General features: G+C 42.4%; 3 protein-coding genes across 3 annotated transcripts in view; 2 read left to right on the top strand and 1 right to left on the bottom strand.

The window, feature by feature from the left end:
- Positions 1 to 23354, bottom strand: part of LOC143368050 (ubiquitin carboxyl-terminal hydrolase MINDY-3 homolog) — a 207655-nt gene that overhangs the window by 102132 nt on the left and 82169 nt on the right. The gene's annotated exons all lie outside the window — the stretch shown is intronic.
- Positions 12920 to 17829, top strand: LOC143367924 (uncharacterized). Its single transcript, XM_076810193.1, has 4 exons — positions 12920 to 13415; positions 13559 to 13567; positions 15247 to 15910; positions 17227 to 17829. The coding sequence occupies exons 1-4, from the start codon at positions 13012 to 13014 to the stop codon at positions 17431 to 17433; spliced, it is 1284 nt and encodes a 427-aa protein (XP_076666308.1). The 5' UTR covers positions 12920 to 13011; the 3' UTR covers positions 17434 to 17829.
- LOC143367925 (uncharacterized) lies at positions 20009 to 21341 on the top strand. The gene has a single exon (XM_076810194.1). It carries the CDS (start codon positions 20289 to 20291, stop codon positions 21339 to 21341), a length of 1053 nt encoding a protein of 350 aa, XP_076666309.1. The 5' UTR covers positions 20009 to 20288.

Consider the following 23354-nt stretch of genomic DNA (forward strand, 5'->3'; position numbering starts at 1 on the left):
AAGTATTCTGTAATACCACTTCATACCAAAATAGCAGTTACTACTATAGCGGTTTGAATAGCGCGCCCGACATCTGTGCGAACGTAGCGCTACAGCGGAGACCGGCAACCGACCGAGTCGCGACTCTTGCGAGTCGCGAGAGCAGAGGGAGAGTCCTGCGACAGAGTTGAGAGAAGACGTACTGTACCATTGCTAAATATATTTCTACCCAAATCAGATCCACTGCACTACTTTAGCACAATTACATCCAACTTGGAATTTGAATACACTACGAAAAAAGGGTTCACATTTATTAAAAAGGAAAGATCAATTAATGATTTGGAAAAAAGACGTAGAAAAAGGGGGGACCTTGAGAGACAAGCTTTCAATGATTGACAAATGGACATATGACAGATTTGAGGAAGCCAGAAACAATTTACATAATGTCACTACCAGAATGTTACAGCAGTGGGCATTAACAGCATCAATACAATACGGTACGAATGCAATAAATTTTGTCGCGTCACGTACATGGACGAATGAATTTAAAAAAAAGCACAAGATTAGCCATCGCCATGTTACAAAATATGTTAGCGGTGCTGACAATGCATCATTGGAAGATACAACCAAGGCAGCAACCAAATTTCAAACACAAACTTGTGCAATAATAGAACGTTTCAATCCCGATTATGTCATAAATACCGATCAAACAGGATGTGAATACAGGACACCAATCAAGCGAACGCTATCCTATAAAGGCGAAAAATCAACCATTGTAGGAGTGCAAAATATAAATAAAATTACCCATTCGTATACAGCCCAATATTCAATAACATTATCAGGAAAATTGCTTCCGCAAGTATTTGTATGCCTTCAAGAAACGGCCCCAACATTTGGTCCACGGGTAGAGGTACAAGTAGATGCACTTACTAAAAAATTTAAAAACGTGTTTGTGACGTGTACAAAATCAGGAAAACTTTGCATACCGACATACGAGTCATTTCTAGACAATGTCATAAAACGCTATGTGCAAAATAACAAATTTTTGTTAATATTAGATTCATGGGGAGGTCAAATTAACCCCATGCTGTATGATGACAGATTCTATGACGATAAACATTTACCAATATGTACCTTGAAAGTAATACCCCCAAAGTGTACACCATTGTGTCAACCGTGTGACGTGTACTTTTTTAGGCAAGTCAAAATTTTAATTTTGTACTTTTTCAAATAAATTGTATATATTTTTTCCGTCTTTTAGGCAGGTGAAAAATTTTATTTCCAAACTGCAAAATGCAACAGATTTGTTGCGATTAAAGAGGGAGTTGACTAGCAGGGAAGATTGTATTAAAATACACGCAATTATTCATAACCAGCTATCAGCGCCAATTTATATTGACATGACACAGTACACATGGTATGCTAGTAAACTAACAGACAATAGAAACATTTTTCTAAATATAAATCAGGTGCAATTTCCACCTGAAATTAGAACAAAAAAATGTACCCGTGGCCATACATCTTTTATTAACTGTGCATGGTGTCGTGAATTTTATTGTTTCGTTTGTTTTTACGATAAATGTCATATTTTAGAATGTAAAAATTGTAATTTAAGGTGCATCGAGTTCAACGAGGCGCAGCTCTGCCGGAGGTTATCCTCACAAACGACAAAAGCCATCTACAAGCCCAGCATGCACAGCCAAGGCCCACTCGAGCAGTAATGCCGTTATATCCAACTCCTTGCAGTACATATATTTCCGATAGTGTAAATTTGTACAGTACTTTATCTTTTGAGCAATAAAAAAATACAAAATACATTTATAGAAAAAAAAAATGATTCCAGTGAGAATCGAGCTTGCGAATGTTCCGGTGCGAGACCTGCCCTTTACACGCGCCGCTATTCATCAATACAATAAACTTCGCTATCGCTTCGATTCTTCAATGCATAAACATCTTTTTTTATTAATATTTCGGAAACTATGGGGTAGTGGACGCAACATGTGAGACATATATTGGTCTACTACACCTACACTAGAACATATATGAGTTTCATCAAAATCCGTGTCCCAGATGTAGCGGCCTCCCCTTGTTAGTATTCCACGACGCTCGCTTACCGAAATGGAAGTAACGCGTGTCATTACACTTTTAGAGAATGGTTCTAGTGAACGGCAAGTTGCTCGTGAGATGGGTGTAAGCCAATCCGTTATTAGTCGAGCACATTCTCGATTTCAGCAGACTGGCCTGTTCGGTAGGCAACGCGGCCAGGGCCGCAATCGTGAGACAACCGCAAGGGATGATAGAAGTATTGTAAGATACGTTCTTCGACACCGTGACGTATCTGCAATAGATTGGCTCGCGATACGATCAATCGTAGGTTGCAGCGTGCTGTTTGTACGCAGACCGTCAGAAATCGGCTTAAAGAGAGGTGTATTCATTCCCGTCGACCAGTACGCGTTCCTATGCTAAACAGGACTCATAGGAGGTTGCGCTTAGACTATGCTCGCCGTTACATGCGATGGAGACAGATGCAATGGTCAAATGTTTTATTTACGGATGAATCCAGATTTTGTTTATATGGCAACGATAGACGTGTACGTGTCTGGCGCCGTCGTGGAGAGCGGTTACCCCAGAACTGTAACGACCCCATTGTTGCTTACAATGGCGGTTCAATAATGGTTTGGGACGGCGTATCCAGGTTTACCTGAACACCGTTGGTCGTGGTACCACCTCCTGGATTAACTTCTCAACGGTATGTGGCTGAGATACTCGAACCGCACGTCCTACCAATACGCGCAAGAATTGGGAACCGATTTATTATAATGCAAGACAATGCTCGTTGTCACACAGCACTATTTACACGACGGTTTCTTCGAGAAAACCGCATTGCCGTGTTACCTCATCCTCCTGTAAGCCCTGACTTGAATCCGATCGAGCATGTCTGGGACATGCTTGGTCGTCGACTACGCCGATACAATCCTCGCCCCACTACTCTGCGACAGGTAGAGGTAGCATTACAACAAATTTGGCGCAGATTACCTCAACGTCTAATACGTCGCTGTATTAACATGAGACAACGATTGAAGGTTGTTATTCAAAATCGTGGTGGTAATACACCATATTAAGACTTTAAATTACCTGCGATCCATCGATTCGCCCCCACCCCCAACACACACACACACAAACACGCGCGCACGCAGAAAAGGAGCATAGATCCGACCGAGCAACCTCCACGCGGTATGCCTTGGGTGATGCCAATGCCGGCGGTACTGCATTCGCGGCTGTCACGCGGTCGCTGAAGCCACAGTTTTTTCCGAAACGGTAAGTTCAAACACGGAGGCCACAGGTAAAAATTATCGCAGCCGGTTCTGGGGGAACTCAAAAGAATCGACAGACTCTCCGCTTTAAAACGGGCTTAAGACATTGATGTTCCGATCATCCCTCGCGAAGATACAGTGAGCTGAAGAGAAAATGGAATTTGTGCAATTTTTAAGCATATTTTGGAAAGGACATCAGAGACCCAAATTTTAATTGAATCGAAAAAGTCGAAGATGCATCTTAAGGGGGTATAACCGTTTGAAAGTGTCAAAAATCAGATTATTTTTTTTACATATTTTCATAGATTGATGTTTTAGAAATATTATAAAACAAGTCCGATGTAAAAATTCGGAAAATTGACGAAGTTATAGGCATTTGAATGAGGCGGCATGAGTAGCATGGGGCGGCACGGCGGCTCGACCGATCGCAGCGGTTCGGCCGTTCGCGTCGCGGATACTTACACCTACTATTAATTACCCCTGATTAAGAAACCAGCCCGTTTTTCTACATTTATAGCACTTAACCTTCAGCGGATGCCGTGCAGGGTGATTTTTGGGTCTAAATAGTCCGGGAATCCCCCAAGGGGAAGGGGTGGAGTTAGTAATAAATTTATACAATCAGTGGGTAGAAAAGAGTATTAGCCATAAACCTTTAGACGTCAAAAATATGAGCATAGCAGTCAATGCTTTGCATAGCAAGCAACAGTGTGCATCGGTTCTCAGTGTTTCCAAATCGAAAAATATACCTACACGAAGTCATGAATTCGGCTCCAAAATGTGACAGAAAAGGTAGCCGAAAATCTCATCGACGGGCCAGTAAGCCTATAAAAAGGCACCCATCACGTTATCCTGATTGTGAGAAAGGGGAAACGAACACAAGTGCGTCAGCTAAGAAATTAAAAATGGATGAATATCAAGACGTGACCGTGGAATCTTCATTTGGGTACAGAATGTTGAATTTTATTCCTGTGTTTTCTGCAATTGGTGATTACGTGAAGTGCAAACATTCGCTTTTTACACAGGAAAGTAGCCGCTTTCGAGTGGTGTAAGTGGAATTTGTGTAAATTAAATTTCATGCACGCCGTGGAATATCGCAAAGTTGAAGAAATTTTTTTCAAACTGACCAAGTGCTCTTTATATTGCTACAACTTTGTCGAAAAGTAATGCATCTGAAATTTACAAAAAAAAAACAGCTAAAAGTAGAGATTCCACGCTTTCCAACCATATTTTCAAAATATCGATACGACTACTTTTACCGGAGTTATGACCATGTGAACTTGCCCCTATTTTTCGGGCTCCCAGAGGTGATCCTTTAATTAATGTGAGGAGTGTATATGACTAATGATAATGATTATATTACAGGCGCTGTACGTAGAAACAAAGTGGCGGAAAAAGCAAGCAATGCAGAAATAACTGATGTTATCACAAGCTGGTTTAGGTTTGCAAAGGATAGGGATAGAGGCAGAGAGCAGAGAAGAGGAAACTGAAAACAGTAATTCTTTACGACAGTATTCTGGTCTATCAAAAAGAACAAAAACGCGGCATCGGATTGTAACAAAGGCTAAAATTAGACGAGAACTACAAATCAATGTTGATTCCACATGTATGTCTAATAATAATTCGTATTTAGGGCCATCATTGTATAATGGAAGCGATGTGATATCTTGTAATGATTCAGGTGAAATAACTTTCACCCGTGATAATTCTACCAGTGATAATTCTGCTTTGAGAACTGATATTAAATGTCACGACACCAATCTTGACTCATCTCTGATTTCGTGGTCTCATGAACACAATGTTTTCCATTCTGCTATGAATGATTTGCTAAAATAATTAAAACCACATCATCAATTTTTACCAAAAGATTCAAGGACTTTATTACAAACGCCAACAAATATCAATGTTGTACAATAGGGTGGTTACAACAAATCGATGTCCGAATTTCTTCGACGCGAACCCCTAAAACGTTGCCAATGGGTAAAAAAATGAGATTCTGAAAGTTACAGCTCGATCGGATAACGCTAAGACCTGCCTCATCAGCCCTAAATTATTAAAAAACAGCTATTTTTCTAAAAAAATCGGAGTTTTTCCGCTATAACATTAGAACGGTTTATCCTAGGAACTTGTTTTCTTTTAGTTTTATAGAGCATGTTCCTGGCTACAATTTTTATTCTTACAACTTGCTTGACAAACGTACAGATCGGAAGATATTTGGCTTTTTCGAGGACTGGACCCGGAAAATCTACTTTTTCAAGAATCTGTAAAAATTCGCTATAAACGTGATAAAATTACTTTTTACCCATACTTTTGTTGCTTGTTGAATTCTTTGCATTCAAACACATCAATGTTTCAGTATAAGTTTTTAAATGTATATTTTTTTAAATATTATATTTCTTATTCCATCTTACGGGACAAAAGCGGGCTCGAAACGAAGCGAAACGTCATTTTCGTTTACAGTCGGCAATTTCAAAGTTTTCGAAGCGAAATTCATTTTTATTCGTTTACGATCGGGCAGTGCTTATTTCCGAAGCGTTCACTGGAAAATATTTGCCTGCCATATATCGAATTGGGGGCATTCGACACAGTGCCGTTTTTTTCTGGGATTTCGACCCGCGCTCCGTAATAATCCGTTGATTGCTCTGTCAGCGGGTGGTACCTGCTACCCGGTGACTTGGGACCGATATGTACCGTCCTCTACTGCTGACTCGCGGGACAATACCGTTATAAACCACGACCCCGGCAAGACGCTTTGGTGGATCTTACGTTTAGTAGCCAGATGTCCGGTTCTTCTCCGCTGACATCACCAAGAAGGAGAGGGTTCCTCCTCCACCGCCGAAATCGCAGAGGAAAGGTTCCTCCCCTTCGAGGAGAAGTTAGCTAATCAACAATTTTGGCATCTCCCACAATTCTGATGTCTTGTCTACCTTCGACGTCAAAGAGGTCGACAAAGATCAGAATTCAATCAGCGCTCTTCAAGCAAGGGTGGTCTTTTGATACATTCATCGTTCAGACAACATCACCTGGTCTAGTCAAACGTTCATGACATAGACCTCATACACCTCGTCTCGTCAACTGTTAGCCCAACGAGTTTACTTTTCGCCACGATTCAAATCAATCATTTAAAATTAATTTGGCGTGTAGCGACTTCGTCGCTAGCATGCCTCCGTGTTTTAGGTAGTGTTATCCGAAGAGTCAGGCTATGGTTGCGTTACTCATCCGGCAGCCAGACTCGCCCAGGTCAATATTTTTTGGCGTGCGGAAGTGGATATCATCCGCTGTCCATTCATTTTCACGCCGATTTTTCCCGCGTGTTTTCGGCGGTGCTTCAGGGATGAGATCCCCTGCGAAGGCTGTATAAATAGCTCTTCGAAGGTGACACGGCTTCTCACTCTTGAACAAGCCCTCTGAGGTACCGTGTCGTGAAGTTTAGCGTAAACCGTTTACCTTCTTCTGTATAATCGGGTGATTTGTTAATCAGCGAGTTGTGTGTGGTAAAACAGACAATCATTTATTTTGTAATCACCCAGCGAGTGATAAAGCCACTGGCACCGCGTACCACGGAGTTAATAAGGCCTTACGACCCCGAGAGATTGGGGTACAAATATAATGGGGGACAAATATTTCGTGTGTGTGTGTGTGACTAGATTCCATTTCTTGTTTTCCAAAGCTGTAAATAATAATGGATTCAGAACCATCGACTTCGTCCTCTACAGCTACAAGTGGTGTAAGTTCCAGACAGAAAGACAAGATTTTTCTAATTGGATATACAGGGTGTCCCACTAAGGAGTGGGCAGCGCGATATCTCTTAAAGTATTGTCGATAAAAATATAAAAAAAATAGGGAATTGCATGGTTCGAGGGGGCCCATTTATTAGCGCGAACGAATTTTGTTTCCGATTATTATTTTAAAAGATACGATGGTCAAGTTCTGTTTTTCAAATGGAACTATTTTTTTTTTTGAAGACCTGAGTTGATAGTGCGTTCCAAGACAAATTCAATAAGCTTTAATGTATACACTTTATTTCCACTGGTTTTTAAGATATTGCGCTTGCAAAATTACTGATTTTCACTGAAAGAAAACCCTCTGGAATAGGAAGGACCGGGGTCGGTCTTACTGGCGCTACGGGTGGCATTGCCTGTTGAAACTGATACCTACCTGCCAAAGGTCTACGACAGGGTTCGCAGGCCCAAAAGCTGGACAAGTCTTTTCCGTCAGAAATGCTACTTAGGTAGGTACATCTGCGGTATCGAGAAGCGCATCGTTACTTTTATTTCGCACTTGCTTCTACGCTCGGATGGTCGGTTCTTTTGGGAGGGATGCAAGTTGGATTGGTTAGGTTAGGAGGATTGAAAGTTGCTAGACTAAATTTCAACCATAGGGAGCAGATTGTATCAGAACCAATCCAACTTGCATCCCTCCCACCTTCTTTAATCGGCCATCCGAGCGTAGAAGCAAGTGCGAAATAAAAGTAACGATGCGCTTCTCGACACCGCAGATGTACCCACCTAAGTAGCATTTCTGACGGAAAAGAATTGTCCAGCCTTTGGGCCTGCCATTTCTGGCGTAGACCTTTGGCAGGTAAGTATCCATTTCAACAGGCAGTGCCACCCGTGGCGTCAGTAAGACCGCCCCCGGTTTTTGCCATTCCAGAGGGGTTTCTTGCAGTGAAAATCAGTAAATTTGCAAGCGCAATATCTTAAAAACCAGTGGAAATAAAGTGTATACATTAAAGCTTATTGAATTTGTCTTGGAACGCACTATCAACTCAGGTCTTCAAAAAAAATAGTTCCATTTGAAAAACAGAACTTGACCATCGTATCTTTTAAAATAATAATCGAAAACAAAATTCGTTCGCGCTAATAAATGGGCCCCCTCGAACCATGCAATTCCCTATTTTTTTTATATTTTTATCGACAATACTTTAAGAGATATCGCGCTGTCCACTCCTTAGTGGGACACCCTGTATGTCCCATCAAATTACTGGCAGTAAGTTGTCATCCAATAGACAAGTTTTACGCAGTTTGTTTTACAATAAACGTCAAGTGAAACTAGAAACCAGAGATGCTGCAAGACTCACAATCCAGGAAGTCATACTTTTTTGGGAGAAAGCTAAGATATATACCAAACATTTGAAAGATTGTATTGCGAAGCTTGAAAAACTTCACGAGGAGTGGAGAAAACTGCAAAAAAATGCAAGCAGATGTGTAAGCGTAGCTCAAAGTATAAAAGTAGAAGCTTTTAAGTCAAGCCTTGATGACCTGTTTGATATTGCACGCCAAGACGCGCTGAAGAATACAAATGAAGAAGACAGACAGTTTTTGCTCCTTCAGAGACAAAAGGGGCGTACTGGCTGCATGGCAGGAGTTGATACAAAATTCCTACGAGCAGAAGAACGAAGGAAACAGAGAAAAGCAGCTAAGGCGGTCAGACTGGAAAATTCAAAACTGCAACCTGTAGGTAAGCCAAGGCTGTAGTTTAAATATAGTAGTTAGTACCTATATGGATCTATTTTGTTGTACCTACCTAGCACCTTGGCACCTTTGTATCTAGATAAATATGTTTGTTGTTCTCAATTTTCTGTCTTTCTTCTTTGTTTCTAATCCTTTCTTTTTGTCGTTTTCTAGAAGATGAAGATGTAGAAATGGAATGTTTAAGCTCAAGCAGTGATTTAGAAGAACAGAAACCACATCGAAATCAGGACATACAAGAGAAGCATCATGAGGACTTTCAGGACACAGGAATCGACATCTTACAACCGAAGAAAAGAAAGTACTGCCGAGGAGGTCGGGAAATTATTACAGAGAAATTGTCAGTATTGTTAGATAGATGTAACATTTCGGATAGAGACGCAGTTAGAATTGTTTCGGCTACCGCCGAAGCATTAGGGCAAGATCCACAGCAGTTAGCAATCAGTAGCTCCACCGTACGAAACCGCAGACAGAAATTTCGTAAGGAAAGAGTACAAATTATTAAAAATAGGTTTCAAAATTCAGACTTACAAGGTGCTGTCCTACATTGGGGTGGGAAATTGCTCCCAGATATATCTAAAAAAGAAAATGTAGAGAGGTTGGCAGTATTGATAAGTTGTGGTGATGAAGAGCAGTTGATAGGAGTTCCTTTGATGGAAAATAATAAGGGATATACTCAGGCTAAAGTTGTTTTTTCTGAAGTGGAAGAATGGGGGGCAATAGAAAAAATCGAAGCAATGTGTTTTGACACTACCGCTGTCAATACTGGTCGTTTAAGAGGAGCCTGTGTGTTATTAGAACAATTATTTAAAAAAAGTCTTTTATATTTAGCATGTAGCCACCACATTTTAGAAGTAATACTAAAGGCAGTTTTTGATTGCAAAATGGGTTCAACTACTGGCCCCCAGCCTGACATTTTTAAAAGATTTCAGACAGGGTGGTCCAAAATTGACAAAAAAAAAATATAAAATTGTTCTTGATGATGAACAGGTCAAAACAAATGTAAATGATCTTGAACAGATTTCTAGTTTTCTCTCAGCGCAATTAGAAAAATCACGGCATCAGCCCAGAGAAGATTATAAAGAATTTTTACAGTTGTGTTTGATATTTTTAGGTCGTATTGCTCCAAACATGATTTCTTTCAAAGCGCCAGGTGCCATGCATCACGCCAGGTGGATGGCGAAGGCCATTTACTCCCTAAAAATTTTTGTTTTCTGGGGTCAATTTTCTTTAAGTGACTCCGAGATAGATGCTATCAGAAGTATTTGTTTATTTATAATTAATGTTTATGTCAAAGTTTGGTTTAATGCTCCTAAAGCTGCAATGGCCCCCAACCAAGATTTACAGTTGTTAAAAACCTTAGTTAATTATGAAAAAATTGATGGAGACATTTCAAAAGTAGCATTGTCTAAACTTATTAATCATTTGTGGTATTTGAACCCAGAGCAAGTTGCTTTCGCTTTTTTTGATAAAACTGTAGATAAAGGAATCAAAATAAACATGGCTGCAAAAATGTTGTCTTTTGAACAAAACAGTGAGGAAGAAAACATAGAAGACGATAGGATAGTTAAAGGCAAAATCGCTTTGAAAGAAGCTCATTCTTTTCTGGACGAAGAAGTCGATTACTTTATTACACAAACAACATTCAACTTCTTCAAAAGGTTCAACACTTCTACTCATTTCTTACATTCCGATCCGGAAGTTTGGAATCAAGACCCAGATTTTTTTAAAGTACAGGGAATTGTGAAACGTTTTAGGGTTGTAAATGACACAGCCGAAAGGGGTGTCAAATTAATGCAAGACTACAATGCGACCATCACAAACGATGAAGAGCAGAAGCAGTATGTTTTGCAAGTAGTTGCCGAATGTCGAAAATTATTCCCCGACGCATTGAAATCTACACTTTCAAAACCTCTACCACCTGCTTGATTCTAATTACTCAATCTAACAAAGCTGCCAATTCGACTTATTTACCAATTATTATTAATTTATATATTATTATTAATATGTATACAGTATTGTCTCGTTAGCGAGTCGCTGGTCGGGACCGGCGTTGAGTCGGTATCGTGAACAGAACCCTAATTCCGAGTGTTCGTTTCTCGCTTCTTTCTGGCCGAAGGGGGGAGCGAGATGGAACACTGCGTGCGCGGCGAGCGTGCGCGATGGTCGCAAGCGCTTACCGTGGGCACGAAAACCGCTTCGCAAAATCTTGACGCAGGCCCGTCACAAATCTTTTTTGCGCCCTAGGCGAACTTGTCAAATTGCGCCCTTTATTATAATACATTTATTTGAGTTTATTAATGACCTTACTCTGAATTTTTAATCGTAGTTTAAAACAGTTGCAGTGCAATTTGTAATATTTTATTTTAAAGTATATTTTCAACAATACCAGCAATGAAAATAGCATTATGCACCTCTTGTCGACTTTCCTGCCTAGGCATTGGCCTAACTTTGCTTATAGGGACAAGCCAAGCTTACAGGCAGAGATCAGTATGTACATAGCCAATGAAAGTACATATATAACGCGTCTTAAACTAAATAAATCATTTATACTTTTGAAAAATGAAATTATAATATTTTCGATTTTATATACATATTTGTAATAACTAGGTCAAATTTCCTGAATGAAAGGAAGGCTAATTTCGACGTCCTTCGTACAATTATGTATGCGTTCCGACTGCGCATGAATTGTTGCTTGGTTACTGATATATACAATTGTACGAAGGTCGTCGAGATTGGCTTTCCTTTCATTTAGGAAATTTGGCATAGTTGTTACAAATATGTACATAAAATAGAAAATATTAGAATTACATTTTTCAAAAGTATAAATGATTTATTTAGTCTAAGACGCGTTATATATGTACTTTCTTTGGCTATGTACATAATGATCTCTGCCTGTAAGCTTAGCCTGTCCCTATAAGCAAAATTATGCCAATGCCTAGGGCGGAAAGTCGACAAGAGGTGCATAATGGTATTTTCATTGCTGGTATTGTTTAAAATATACTTTAAAATAAAATATTACAAATTGCCAAGTTCGCCTAGGGCGCAAAAAAGACTTGAACCGGGCCTGCGTCAAGATTTTGCGAAGCGGTTTCGTACCCACGATACGCGCTTGCGACCATCGCGCACGCCCGTCGTGCACGCAAAGGACAGAGTGTCAGGCGTCTGAAAGGCGGAGCGAGACAAAACATCAACGCGTCGTCGGTCTCGTACCGTCCTCGCTCGCTTTCAGCGCCTCTCGCTCGCTCTCGTTCCATCTCGCTCTAGCTTTCGCCGGGCAAGAGTGAGACAAAAGTGCTGGGGATATCGAAGAGTCGGTATCGTGTACACAAAATCGAGTCGCTAACGAGGAAATACTGTATATGTATGTATAATAACTAAGTTTCATGTTATAAATTCACTATGGTTTAATTATAATACATAATTGATTCGCATGACAATATTTTCTTTTCTCTCCCCCCCCCCCTAACCCACTCCTTCCTTTCACCTATATTTGAGCTCATTTTAGAAGGAACTCATTTCGCGCATGTAGAATGAGCTCATTGGTTCCGAGGGAGCGTTTGTTTGAGGTATAGCCAATAGTAGCTTGTTTGGGCACCAATGAGCGCCAACATGCGCAGAACAGGTCTGAACTTGTCTGTCAGTAAGTCAGCTCCTTCTTAAATGAGCTCAAGTATACGTGGTTGAAAATCTATTTTGTAAAAGTATCTTACTTGAACTCTTTGATGCTATATAACTACAAAATAGTAGAAACACATTAAAAAAAAAATTACCAACTTAAGCGAATTTTTACAGATTCTTGAAAAAGTCGATTTTCCGGGTCCAGTCCTCGAAAAAGTAAAATATCTTTCGATTTGTACGTTTGTCAAGCAAGTTGTAACAATAAAAATTGTAGCCAGGAACATGCTCTACAAAACTACAAGAAACCAAGTTCCTAGGATAAACCGTTCTAATATTATAGCGGAAAAACTTCGATTTTTTTAGAAAAATAGCTGTTTTTTACTAATTTAGGGCTGCTGAGGCAGGTCTTAACGTTATCCGATCGAGCTGTAACTTTCAGAATCTCATTTTTTACCCATTGGCAACTTTTTAGGGGCTCCCGTCAAAGATACGACGAAAAAAAATTTCCCCCTATGCCTTGTAACCACCCTATTGTACAATGTAGTGGTAGTGCATACATATATTTCGAACTTTTAGTAAATATACTAAAAAGAGCTTCATCCCGATTAATTGAAATAAATTATCCAATAATGGATATGAAAATATCACAATTGCAAATCGAAAGAAATTCATTTTTATCTGTAACTATTAATGTGGATGGTTTGCCAGTACGATCTAGTACAACTAATTCTTTTTGGCCTATTTTATGTGTGTTAGACCAGAGTGTCAATAAAGAACCTTTTATTGTAGAACTTTACTATATTGCATCTAAGCCAAACGATGCTAATAGTTATCTTCGTCCCTTTGTTGATGAATGTATTGATTTGGAAAATAACGGTATTATAATAAATGACAAAAAGTATGCTTTTCGATTGAGCTGCATAACAGCTGATACCCCTGCGAGAGCCTTTTTAAAGTGTATCAAGTCACATAATTCTCTTCACGCTTGTGAAAAATGTACGCAAGAAGGTACATTCCTTGACAGAACTACGTGGTAATATACTTCGAACTTGAATCTTAGAACTGACTTAGGCTTTAATAATGAAGAATATGAACATCACCAAATAAAAAAAAATATTCTTACAGAACTCGATATAGGATTAGTGATGCAGGTGCCATTAGATTATATGCACTTAGTGTGTTTAGGTGTAATGAAAAAACTTATTGGTGTTTGGATTGATAAGGCGCCAAAGAAATGTAAGTTGAATTTTTTAAAAGTATGTAGAATATCAGAAAGATTGGAAAAAATTAAAAAAAAAAAACATTACCCTGTAACGTCCCACGATTTTTCGCGCGTTTCCTATTCCAAATTCCACTAGTAAACCTCAAAATCACTCGACTAAAGTCTATCAAACTCAACTCCTACCCCATCTCCTCAATCACCGATCACCTTGATGTTGCACCTTAGCGGTCAACAACACAGGATGATCAATACAAACCTCCACCTCGCTGATGTACCTTAGCGGTCCCCATCACGAGATGATCGTTTCAAAACCCTCTTCGCCTATTCGTCTTACAAGGCACGAATCATTCCCTCCAAAAACAAATTCAAACAAGTCCCTCATTACAAATCCCTCTTAAATCGAGACCAAGTCTCAACCCCCTCTTTACGACTCATGAAGTCCAAGCCACTCTAACCCCTTTCCCGTAAAACACCCGAAATCCATTCGATGAGTTGAGTATCTCTATTACAAGTATAAAAACCCCAGAAACCTAATTACGACGCATTTGGCGTACGTGACATAAAATATCTCTATTAATAGCCATACCGTTTATAAAAACCCCGGAAGTCCTACTGCGTCTTAAACCGAAATGTGTCAAGGTCTTTACCGCGCGTACCCCACAATACTCCTGTGAAAGTACATAAATATGAGGTCCTGACAGGCCGAGTCCTCTTTCTTCGACAGAAATCACTCTTCGGTAGAAGTCTTACTTGAAAAGTATATCTTTAAAGTGTTAATATTAAACTCAGTGTTCGACGATCACCGTAAGCCATTTATATTACTTAATATTATTGTGCATATCACCACCATACCATACTATTCAATTATTTCGTTTATAACTGCTTATCGCAATCTTACTATTCTATTATTTTGTTTATAACTGCTTATCGCAATCTTACTATTCAATTATTTCGTTTATAACTGCTTATCGCCATCTTATCATATTATTATTATTAACGATCATTATTAAACGACTTATATTGTATCTCATGTCCATATATATATATTAAATGTTATAACCATATTACAAATATTGTGCCAATGCTAAAAGCCCCCTCGCACGATTATAATAGCCGATTAACGAAGTTAATAAATCGCTTTGTTTAAAATCTTGCTTCAAGTTATTTGTGTTCAACCATTAGTTACGAACGTACTAAGATACAAACCAACGAGTCGGCGAAACAGCTGATCGCGGATCGCGAACTCGAGAACAGTGACAGTGTTTACTAACATTCCCTTGCATAGCTGCACGTATAGACGAATTTCTCAAGAAATATTACGAGGAAACTTTTTGTGCCTATGCAACGGTAAATCTGATATTACGTAAACCAAAACAAAGTGCTAACGGGTGTTCCCCAAATACGCTCTAGCCTTTAAACATCCCTGCTCGACTAGTGTGCTGGATTATAGATTCGCGCCTGGCGTTCCTCCCTGCAAAACGATCAGTGTGCTGAATTATAGATTCGCGCCTGACGTTCCTTCCTTTAAAACCTCAGAGTGTTGGATTCAAGATTCGCGCCTGAGGTCCCTCAAAACCGCAGAGTGCTGGATTTTAGATTCGCGCCTGTCTTTCTCCTTTCCTAATGTCATCGTTCCCAAAAGACCTCACCCGGGACGTGACAACCCAACAAAGTTTTCTAGGGGACCACGTCATATACATTTGTGTAAACATTGGAAAGCTACAGAATTTCGATCTTTTATTCTATACCTAGGCCCTGTTGTTTTAGCAAACATCCTAACACAAAATTTGTATGAACATTTTTTAGTATTGCATTGTGCAATTTATGTATTATGTGGCGATTTTAGTGTAAACTCTGAATGGTGTCAATATGCCGATAATTTGTTACAATGTTTTGTTAAAAACATCCCGATCTTTTACGCCAAAGAACTTCTAGTATACAATTTTCACAATCTTTTACATTTAACAGCTGATGCTTCAAATTTTGGCAAGCTAGATAACTTCTCTGCTTTTCCTTTCGAAAATTTTATGACTAAAATCAAAAGAATGGTCCGATCCCACAACCATCCGCTAGAACAAATAGTTAAAAGATTGGGTGCATTAAAATCTATTCACAAATTGTCACCAAGATTAAGAATAGTAAAAAAGAAAAACAAAATATTTAAAGTAATTTTAGATGACATTTATATTATAAACATTAATTCATGCTTTAATACAAAATGCGGAGATATTGTTGTTATAAAGGCAATTGAAAAAATCACTGGTAGTTCCTTTTATAAATTAAAATGCGAGTACTCTTTATACAGGGTTAGGCGATTGAAGTGTTACCAACTTCACACCGGTATATCTGGCAACGCGATATTGCCAACTATGTCAAATTCATACCAATGACAGCTGTTTATATTGTTTACAAGCTACCACAAGCATTTGCGTCTAAGTTTTATAGAACAAAAGTTATTCGAAATGGAATTCAAACGTAATAGTGTGATTGCGTTATATTTGAGTGGAAAATCACAACCAGCTATTGTTCGTGAGCTCAGGCATCTCAAAGTGAATAAAATGTTTGTGTATCGCACCATAAATCGTTATAATGATACAGGCAGCATTGCCAAACGCTATGGTGGTGGACGAAAACAAACAGCAACATCACCTGAAATGGTTCGGAAAGTGAAGGCTCGACTTGAACGAAATCCACGCCGTAGTGGTAATCAAATGGCCAAAGAACTGAAAATATCACAGCGAAGCATCCGACGCATATTCCAAAATGAGCTCAAGGTAAAGCCTTACAAGTTCCAAAAGGCACATGATCTTACACCAAAGCAAAAAAAAGTTAGACTCGAAAGAGCAAAGGAGTTGTTACGCTTGCACGAATGTGGCGAATTTCCAAACATTGTGTTCTCTGATGAGAAAAATTTCCCTATTGAGCAGTTCATAAACTCTCAAAATGATCGTGTTTACTTAACTGAACGCAGTTACGAAAATTTGAGCCTACGAACGGCAACCCGAAGTAATTTTCCATCTCAAGTAATGGTATGGGCAGCTGTGACCGCCGAAGGACGCGGTCCAATCGTTTTCATCGAGCGTGGTGTCAAAGTCAATGCGACTTATTATCGGGAAAATGTTTTGGAAGCTGCTTTAAAGCCGTGGGCACGCAAACATTTCGGTCGTACACCATGGACATTCCAACAAGACTCGGCACCGGCTCATAAAGCTCGTGTGAACCAAGAATGGTTAAAAAACCATGTTCCACACTTCATTTCGTCCACACAATGGCTTTCGAATTCGCCAGATGCAAATCCGATGGACTATTCCATCTGGGCCATTTTGGAGAGCAAGGTGAGGACTAAAAAATATGCCAGTATGGATGCGCTGAAGAAAGCCATTGTACGGGAATGGGCCAAAATACCGCAAGATCATATTCGTGCAGCATGCAACTCATTTTTTAATCGTTTGAAGGCCATAGTCAAGGCAAAAGGTGGCCACATCGAGCTAAAGTGAATGGATTCTAAAATTTTTATTATTTCCACACATTTTTGTAATTTGAATCAATAAAAAATAATTTCACCCAAAAAAAATATGGTCGTTTGAATAGGTAACAGTTCAATCGCCTAACCCTGTATAAGACTGACTATTATAAAGAACCTATAGAAAGCAGTCGTATAGGTATATGGAAAGTTAGTCGTAAAAAAGAAAAATATATTTGTTCGTCAGATTTAAATAAGAAATGGTTATTGTTACCTAACTTTAAAGAGAATAATAATGATGAAAGCTTTATTTCCATTCCTTTTGCTAGTATGACGCTCTGTAATTATAATTATAAACTTTTATAAAAGTTGTACTAATTATATGATTTATAATAAATATCTTAATATTATGCATATACCTAAATTGTTTTCACTTCCGATTAACTGGTGAAATTGAAAATATCAGGAAGCAACCGTACAGGCAGATACTTTTTAATTTTACCACTTAAAATTCTAACATTTTCCCATTACCTATAAATAATAAGTATAATTCAAAATCCAACCGTGTGCCTACCGTTGGATTACTATTAGATATAGTACGGTAGGCCCCATAAATAGTTGGGCAACAGTGGGAAAGCCTACCTTGGCCATCTGTTGTTGGCCCAACCTGAAAAAAAGTGCCAAATCCAACTGTTGGCCAACTAATATTATGTGCGTGGCCCAACTGTATGCCAACCAAAAATGCTACTAGGGTAAATACCCTACGAAGGATGCTAACGCCCACGTGGCCAAATTCCACTCCACGGCCGATAGTGCTGGGACTGCTCCGCGTGCGTCCTGTACGGAAGGGGTGCGCAGCTCCAGCTGCAGCACAAGCAGCGGAGGCGACCCCCCGCAGAGCCACCCTTCAGGTTTGAGGGCTGCGACGGTTTCCCTCGCGCTGCGCATGACTCCCCCTCCCCCCCCCCCCCAAGCACGAGCGCCCACAATGTGCGACGCACAATTTCACCCCCGGTTCCCCGCAAGACTACTCCCCCCCGAACCCTCGTAATTCAATTTCCACCGCGACCACGACGGCAGTGGCCAAGAGACCATCGACGGGAAGGGTGACTGTCACTGGTAAGGTCCCTGCACCCACCACCAAGTCCACGAGGGAGCCAACCACTGCCACCCTTAGTACTCGTAACAGGAACGAGACCGCTGCTTCTGGCAGCTCCACGAGACCCTCGCCAACCACCTCTACCAAGACGACCGGGGCCGTCACCACCACCGCCCGCTGCACCCTCCTCCCACCACCTACGCGGAGCGGCGACCTCGCCTTCCTCAAATTGACCGGCAACTCCCACTACTCGGACGAGCTGCGCCGTTCTGACTCCCTGACCGTCATGACGTCATCGATTGGGATCACTTTAACCACGAGCACTATCACGACGACATCTCGTGGTGGCCCCGTCATGACGTCATGTATTTACACCGGGCCACCGGTCAGAATCGTCAAGGCGCAGCCACTCGTCTTCCGGCCTCTAGTTTCCATCGAGGAGGAAGGGGGAGGCCCCCCAAAATTCCATCACCCCTACCAGGACGGGGGAGCCATGGGAGATGGTCCCGACGAGGAAGAAGACGAGGTGACAGATCGCCTCGAGCAGCGGTTCCTCGGAGAGCGACGAGGAAAAAGGTGGCAGCAGCGCGGGATTTCGAAGGACGCCGGGACGAGGGAGGATTGAATGCCCAACGCCATCGATACCGGCGCCTTCGTTACCACCGCTGCCACTGCCGTCCCCAAGAAGTCCACCTGCCCCCGCCCCCACCCTTAGCTATAGGTCGCGCTCACCGTCGCAGCCGCCTCCTGAGGCCCACATTACCGCGGCGAGCGATCGCCGAGGACCCCCGCGGACGGCCGCTGCTGTTGCGTCGGCGGGGACTCTGGTTTCTGCCCCTCCGACACGTTCTCGACATGGACAGCCCCGGGGCCGTCCAAACCCTCGTACCACTCCCTATCCCCACACTGGTCGTGGGCACGAACCTGCCCTCTCTCCCCCCGCGACATCCAACCCTCCCCGACGGCCTGGGCGCGATACGAGACGGGCCGACGCGGAATTACGCAAGGTTCTTATTTCACGTGCCGAGGGTGTCGAGTTGATCGAGATGCTATTGTAGGAGACGCGGTGTTTTCTACGTATTGAGGTGCCACGTGTGAGGCACGATCACCGTGTGTTTATTGTTGCCGACGCTCGTTTGTGCGTAGGGTATGGCAACACCGCGGGAGCGCCGGCCGCTGGCGTTCGACCGGCATAGTCAGTTGTCTTACCAAGCCAGGCTCGAGGAGGTTCGCTACATTATAACTATATGTATAAATATATATAAATAACCATATATGGCATTTATTCTTACACGTGTTACCACAAATTCTCAGAAGTGGGATTATTGAACATTTTGGGTGTAGTGCGCGACTTTACGTTTAACCGCGACTACCGTTTACGTGCTTCAGACTGCCACATCCTGCAGATTTTGTTTCGGGATACTTAGTGTTTGAAGGGTGACACGTACTTTAGACAACCTCGTGACTTATTTAGTGTGCATAAGTGCTTTCTTTCAAGATGCCAAGAGGACAGAAAGGAAGGTTGCACAAACTTGGGATACAACAGTTGAAGGAAATGTTACGCGAACGCGGCCTTGAGGTGACTGGTAGTAAGGCAGAGTTGATCGCGCGTTTGTTGCAAGACGATCCGGATGTCGAGAAGACTTTTTCTTGTGGTTCGGGGCTGATTGAGACTACGGCATCGTCGGAGGGACCGACAATGGCATCCGCGGGGAGCCCGACGGCCGAGAGCAACACGGTTTTGCAGATCTTGACACAGATGATGGAGATGATGCGTACGGAAATGCGAGCTATGCGTTGCAAGCATGAAGCACAACGCGAGCGCGAGCAAGAGACATCACACGAGTGAAATATACAGCGTGATCGAGAGTTGCAGTTTACACCACCTTCCACGAATGTTGCTGGTGCGCTCTCGATGCACCCGACGATTCGGGAATCAAAACTATTTCTGATCTTCTGTTCGAGTTTTCGGGTACAGCCGAAGATGATTTTCATAATTGAAAGCAGCAATTGGAATTATTGCGAGACATTTATGGCTTGGATGATAATAGCGCTAGAGTTGTGATGAGCCTACGATTGCGTGGGAAGGCTGCGAAATGGTTTTCATTCAAAGCCTGATTATATGAGAACAACGGTTACGGATCTCCTTAACGAGTGGCAGCGTATTTTTGATAATCTACCCAATAAGGCGGCGTTGCGCAAGGAATTCGAGAAGAGATCGTGGCAAAGGGACGAATCTTTTTGCGAATACTATTTTGGAAAAGTTACGCTGGCGAATAAAGTCACCGTCGATCAGGACGAACTCGTCGATCTTATAATTGATGGAATCTCAGATATTCGCTTGAGAGACCAAGCCAGATCACATCGTTTTAATACGCCCGAAGATTTATTGGACGCATACAGATATATTCCAGTCCCTGAGTCAGCTAGGAGCGACCGAGACCGCAAAGGGGTGAAGAAACCATGGATTTCGAGGACTCCACAGAAAGATGGGGCATCTGTAGATGCGAAGGAGACGCCAGTACGCGCAAAGGATGCACCTGTACGTGCAAGGCAGGCTCGTTGTTATAATTGTGGCGATCTGGGCCATACAAAAAGAGACTGCGCGCGACCACGTCGCGAATGGGGTTTCTGTTTTCGTTGCGACAGTACGGACCACCGTGCAAGGAATTGCACACAGGAGGCAGCGACGGCAAGTTCACGCGGCGCAGAGACGACTTCAACAGTGGGGGCGTCCACGCACCTGATTCAACCGACTTCTCCTGAGATCCCGTTTCTGGTACCGATATCGTTTGTAATTTCTGAAGGAAAGGGAGAAGCCACGAAGTTTGTTATTAGCGCTATGATTGATTCGGGATCGCCTGTAAGTTTAATTAAATCGAATTTGTTACCCGTCGGTTCATATTCTGTAAGCTCATGCGAGGGACAGACGTATCGGGGTCTTAATCAATCTCCGGTAAAAGTTTTAGGTATTTTTAAAAGAAAAGTTGCCGTCAACGGCGTTTCAATGGAAGTAAAATTTTTTGTAGTTCTGGATCAAACAATGGCATGCGCCGCTATTCTTGGACGAGATTATCTATTATCACCGTTAGTAAATGTTAGTTTGGGTCGCAACTTTAAGATTGAGAATTCGGGGGGGGGGTGGGGGTGGGGGGTACCGGCGGGGAGTTCTTGAATTTGGGTCTATCCCCCCATCCCTCTCGCCGGGCGCCCGCCGTCGTCGCCTCCCACCTCTGATGAAGCAATAGCTTCGTACGGCGCAGAGTGGTGACCGTGGGGGGGTTTTGGTGAACCGGGTGTTGCCCGGGCCCGTTCTCTCCCGTTCAGTGCGCTTCACGCGGCTGGTGGCACCGGAGTGTAACCCGCAGCGTCGCCCCGGTTTAGCTGAGGATTCTTCCGTGCAGCTTCTCTCCCCCTTGAGAAAGTGCTTACTCTGGCAAATGAGCGGGGAGACCGGGGCTCTTGGAGGGTGGCATAGCGAATCCATCGCTAGTTTGGATCTCGCGCAAGAACGGCCACTTTCCTTGCCTGATCTCCCTGCTTTATGCGGTTACCGTGCAGGTTTTAGTTGGTTGGAACCCAACATAACACTGATTCCTCCCCCGAGGACTGGGGTATCCGCTCCGGATTTCCTGCACGTAAAAAAAAGGTCTGGGTTTGTCGGGGGGTAGCCGAACATCCGCTACCCCCCCCCCCCCCCCCCCGGGAGCCGCGCTATAGGCGCTTATGTTAACGCGCTCCCGTCGTAGGCGATCGAACAGATAGGGTGAGTTCGGCGGTCAACGGCACCGTCATTGCACTCTGCCCCTGCCCCGGGGTGTCCGCCGGGTGTAGGCCCGGTCGCCGCTTGCGGCCCTCCCGGGTGCGGCGGCGGAAGAACGGTCCCGCGGATCGTTTGACCAGGTGCCGTCTCCCCGCCCGGTCACTGTCCGGGTTACTGTTCGATCGCGGTGGTCGCGGGGTGAGGGTGTCGGGGGGCACACTCACCCCTCCGCAACACCATGCGACCCCCAGAAGTGGCGACGCGGACTGGTGGTCCGTCGCGCGTCGCCGGAGTTTCGGGAAGGCCCCGCCGTCATCGCGCGGGGTTGTTCAGCGCCGAGTTCGCCTTTGTGCTGAGGGGAGGGCAAGCGGATGTATCGCTAGTTTGCTCCCGCGTAAGGTCCCTCCCCTCGTGCGCGCGACTCCGCCCGAGGAAGACCACCGTGGAGTTTTAGTGGGTGCAAGCCCCACATAACCCCGTCCCTCCCCCGGGGGGCGGGGTATCCGTTAGGGATTTCTCCACGTCAAAAAAAAAAAAAGGTCTGGGTTTGTACCAAAGGATAAACCAAACACAGAACCTCATTGTTCATTTCAGTGATTATACATTATATTAGAATCATTGCTACCTTGTGCAATAAAGGACCATTAATGTACGGCATCCACTGTAAGCGATTATAATTACTTATCGTACTGGTGTATCATCTCCATTTATATTATTTCCTAATGCTTACGCTTTTCAAATTTTATATTATTGCTTATTGCATTTCTGTTCTATCTATTACTAATCCTTATTGTTTGATATTATTATCTATTGCTAATACTTATTGCATTTCATATTATTGTCAATTTCTAATACTCATTGCATCTGATATCATTATCTATTGCTAATACCCACGTATTTCATGTTCATATATATTGCTATTGCTTATCGTTTATATACATGTTTATGTGCGAATGCTTAACGTCTTACGTATTATTATATTAACTCTACCGCTATCGCATTAATAGTGCATGGCATATTCATGTGCATTCTACAAAATAAACGCCCTTGTCTTAAATAACGTTTCGAATTATCGTATTGATCCATCGGTTACGGAGACCCGAAATCATAATAAGCCATCGCAACAGCTGATCTCGCTTCGCGAACACCAGGAGTTCTCATGGTGTTTACAAGGCTTACTTTTGCTTAGGTCTTGCAGGATCGTATGGCTAAGCATATTTCAAAGAAATATTACGTGTGGCTTCTTATTTCAGTGTAGAGGTAAATCCAATTACCAGGATTTTTAAATACTAACCATCTGTACTTTAACGGGTGTCACCCTGGTGCGCGAGTATTGTTTAACCTTCCCTGGTTGCCTTGTGCTATGAAACACGCCTTCGCTCCTGAATTTCCTACTCCTCAAGTGCTACGAAGCTCGCCTTTGCG

Source organism: Andrena cerasifolii, chromosome 4 (assembly GCF_050908995.1).
Source record: "Andrena cerasifolii isolate SP2316 chromosome 4, iyAndCera1_principal, whole genome shotgun sequence".
Lineage (NCBI taxonomy): Eukaryota > Metazoa > Arthropoda > Insecta > Hymenoptera > Andrenidae > Andrena > Andrena cerasifolii.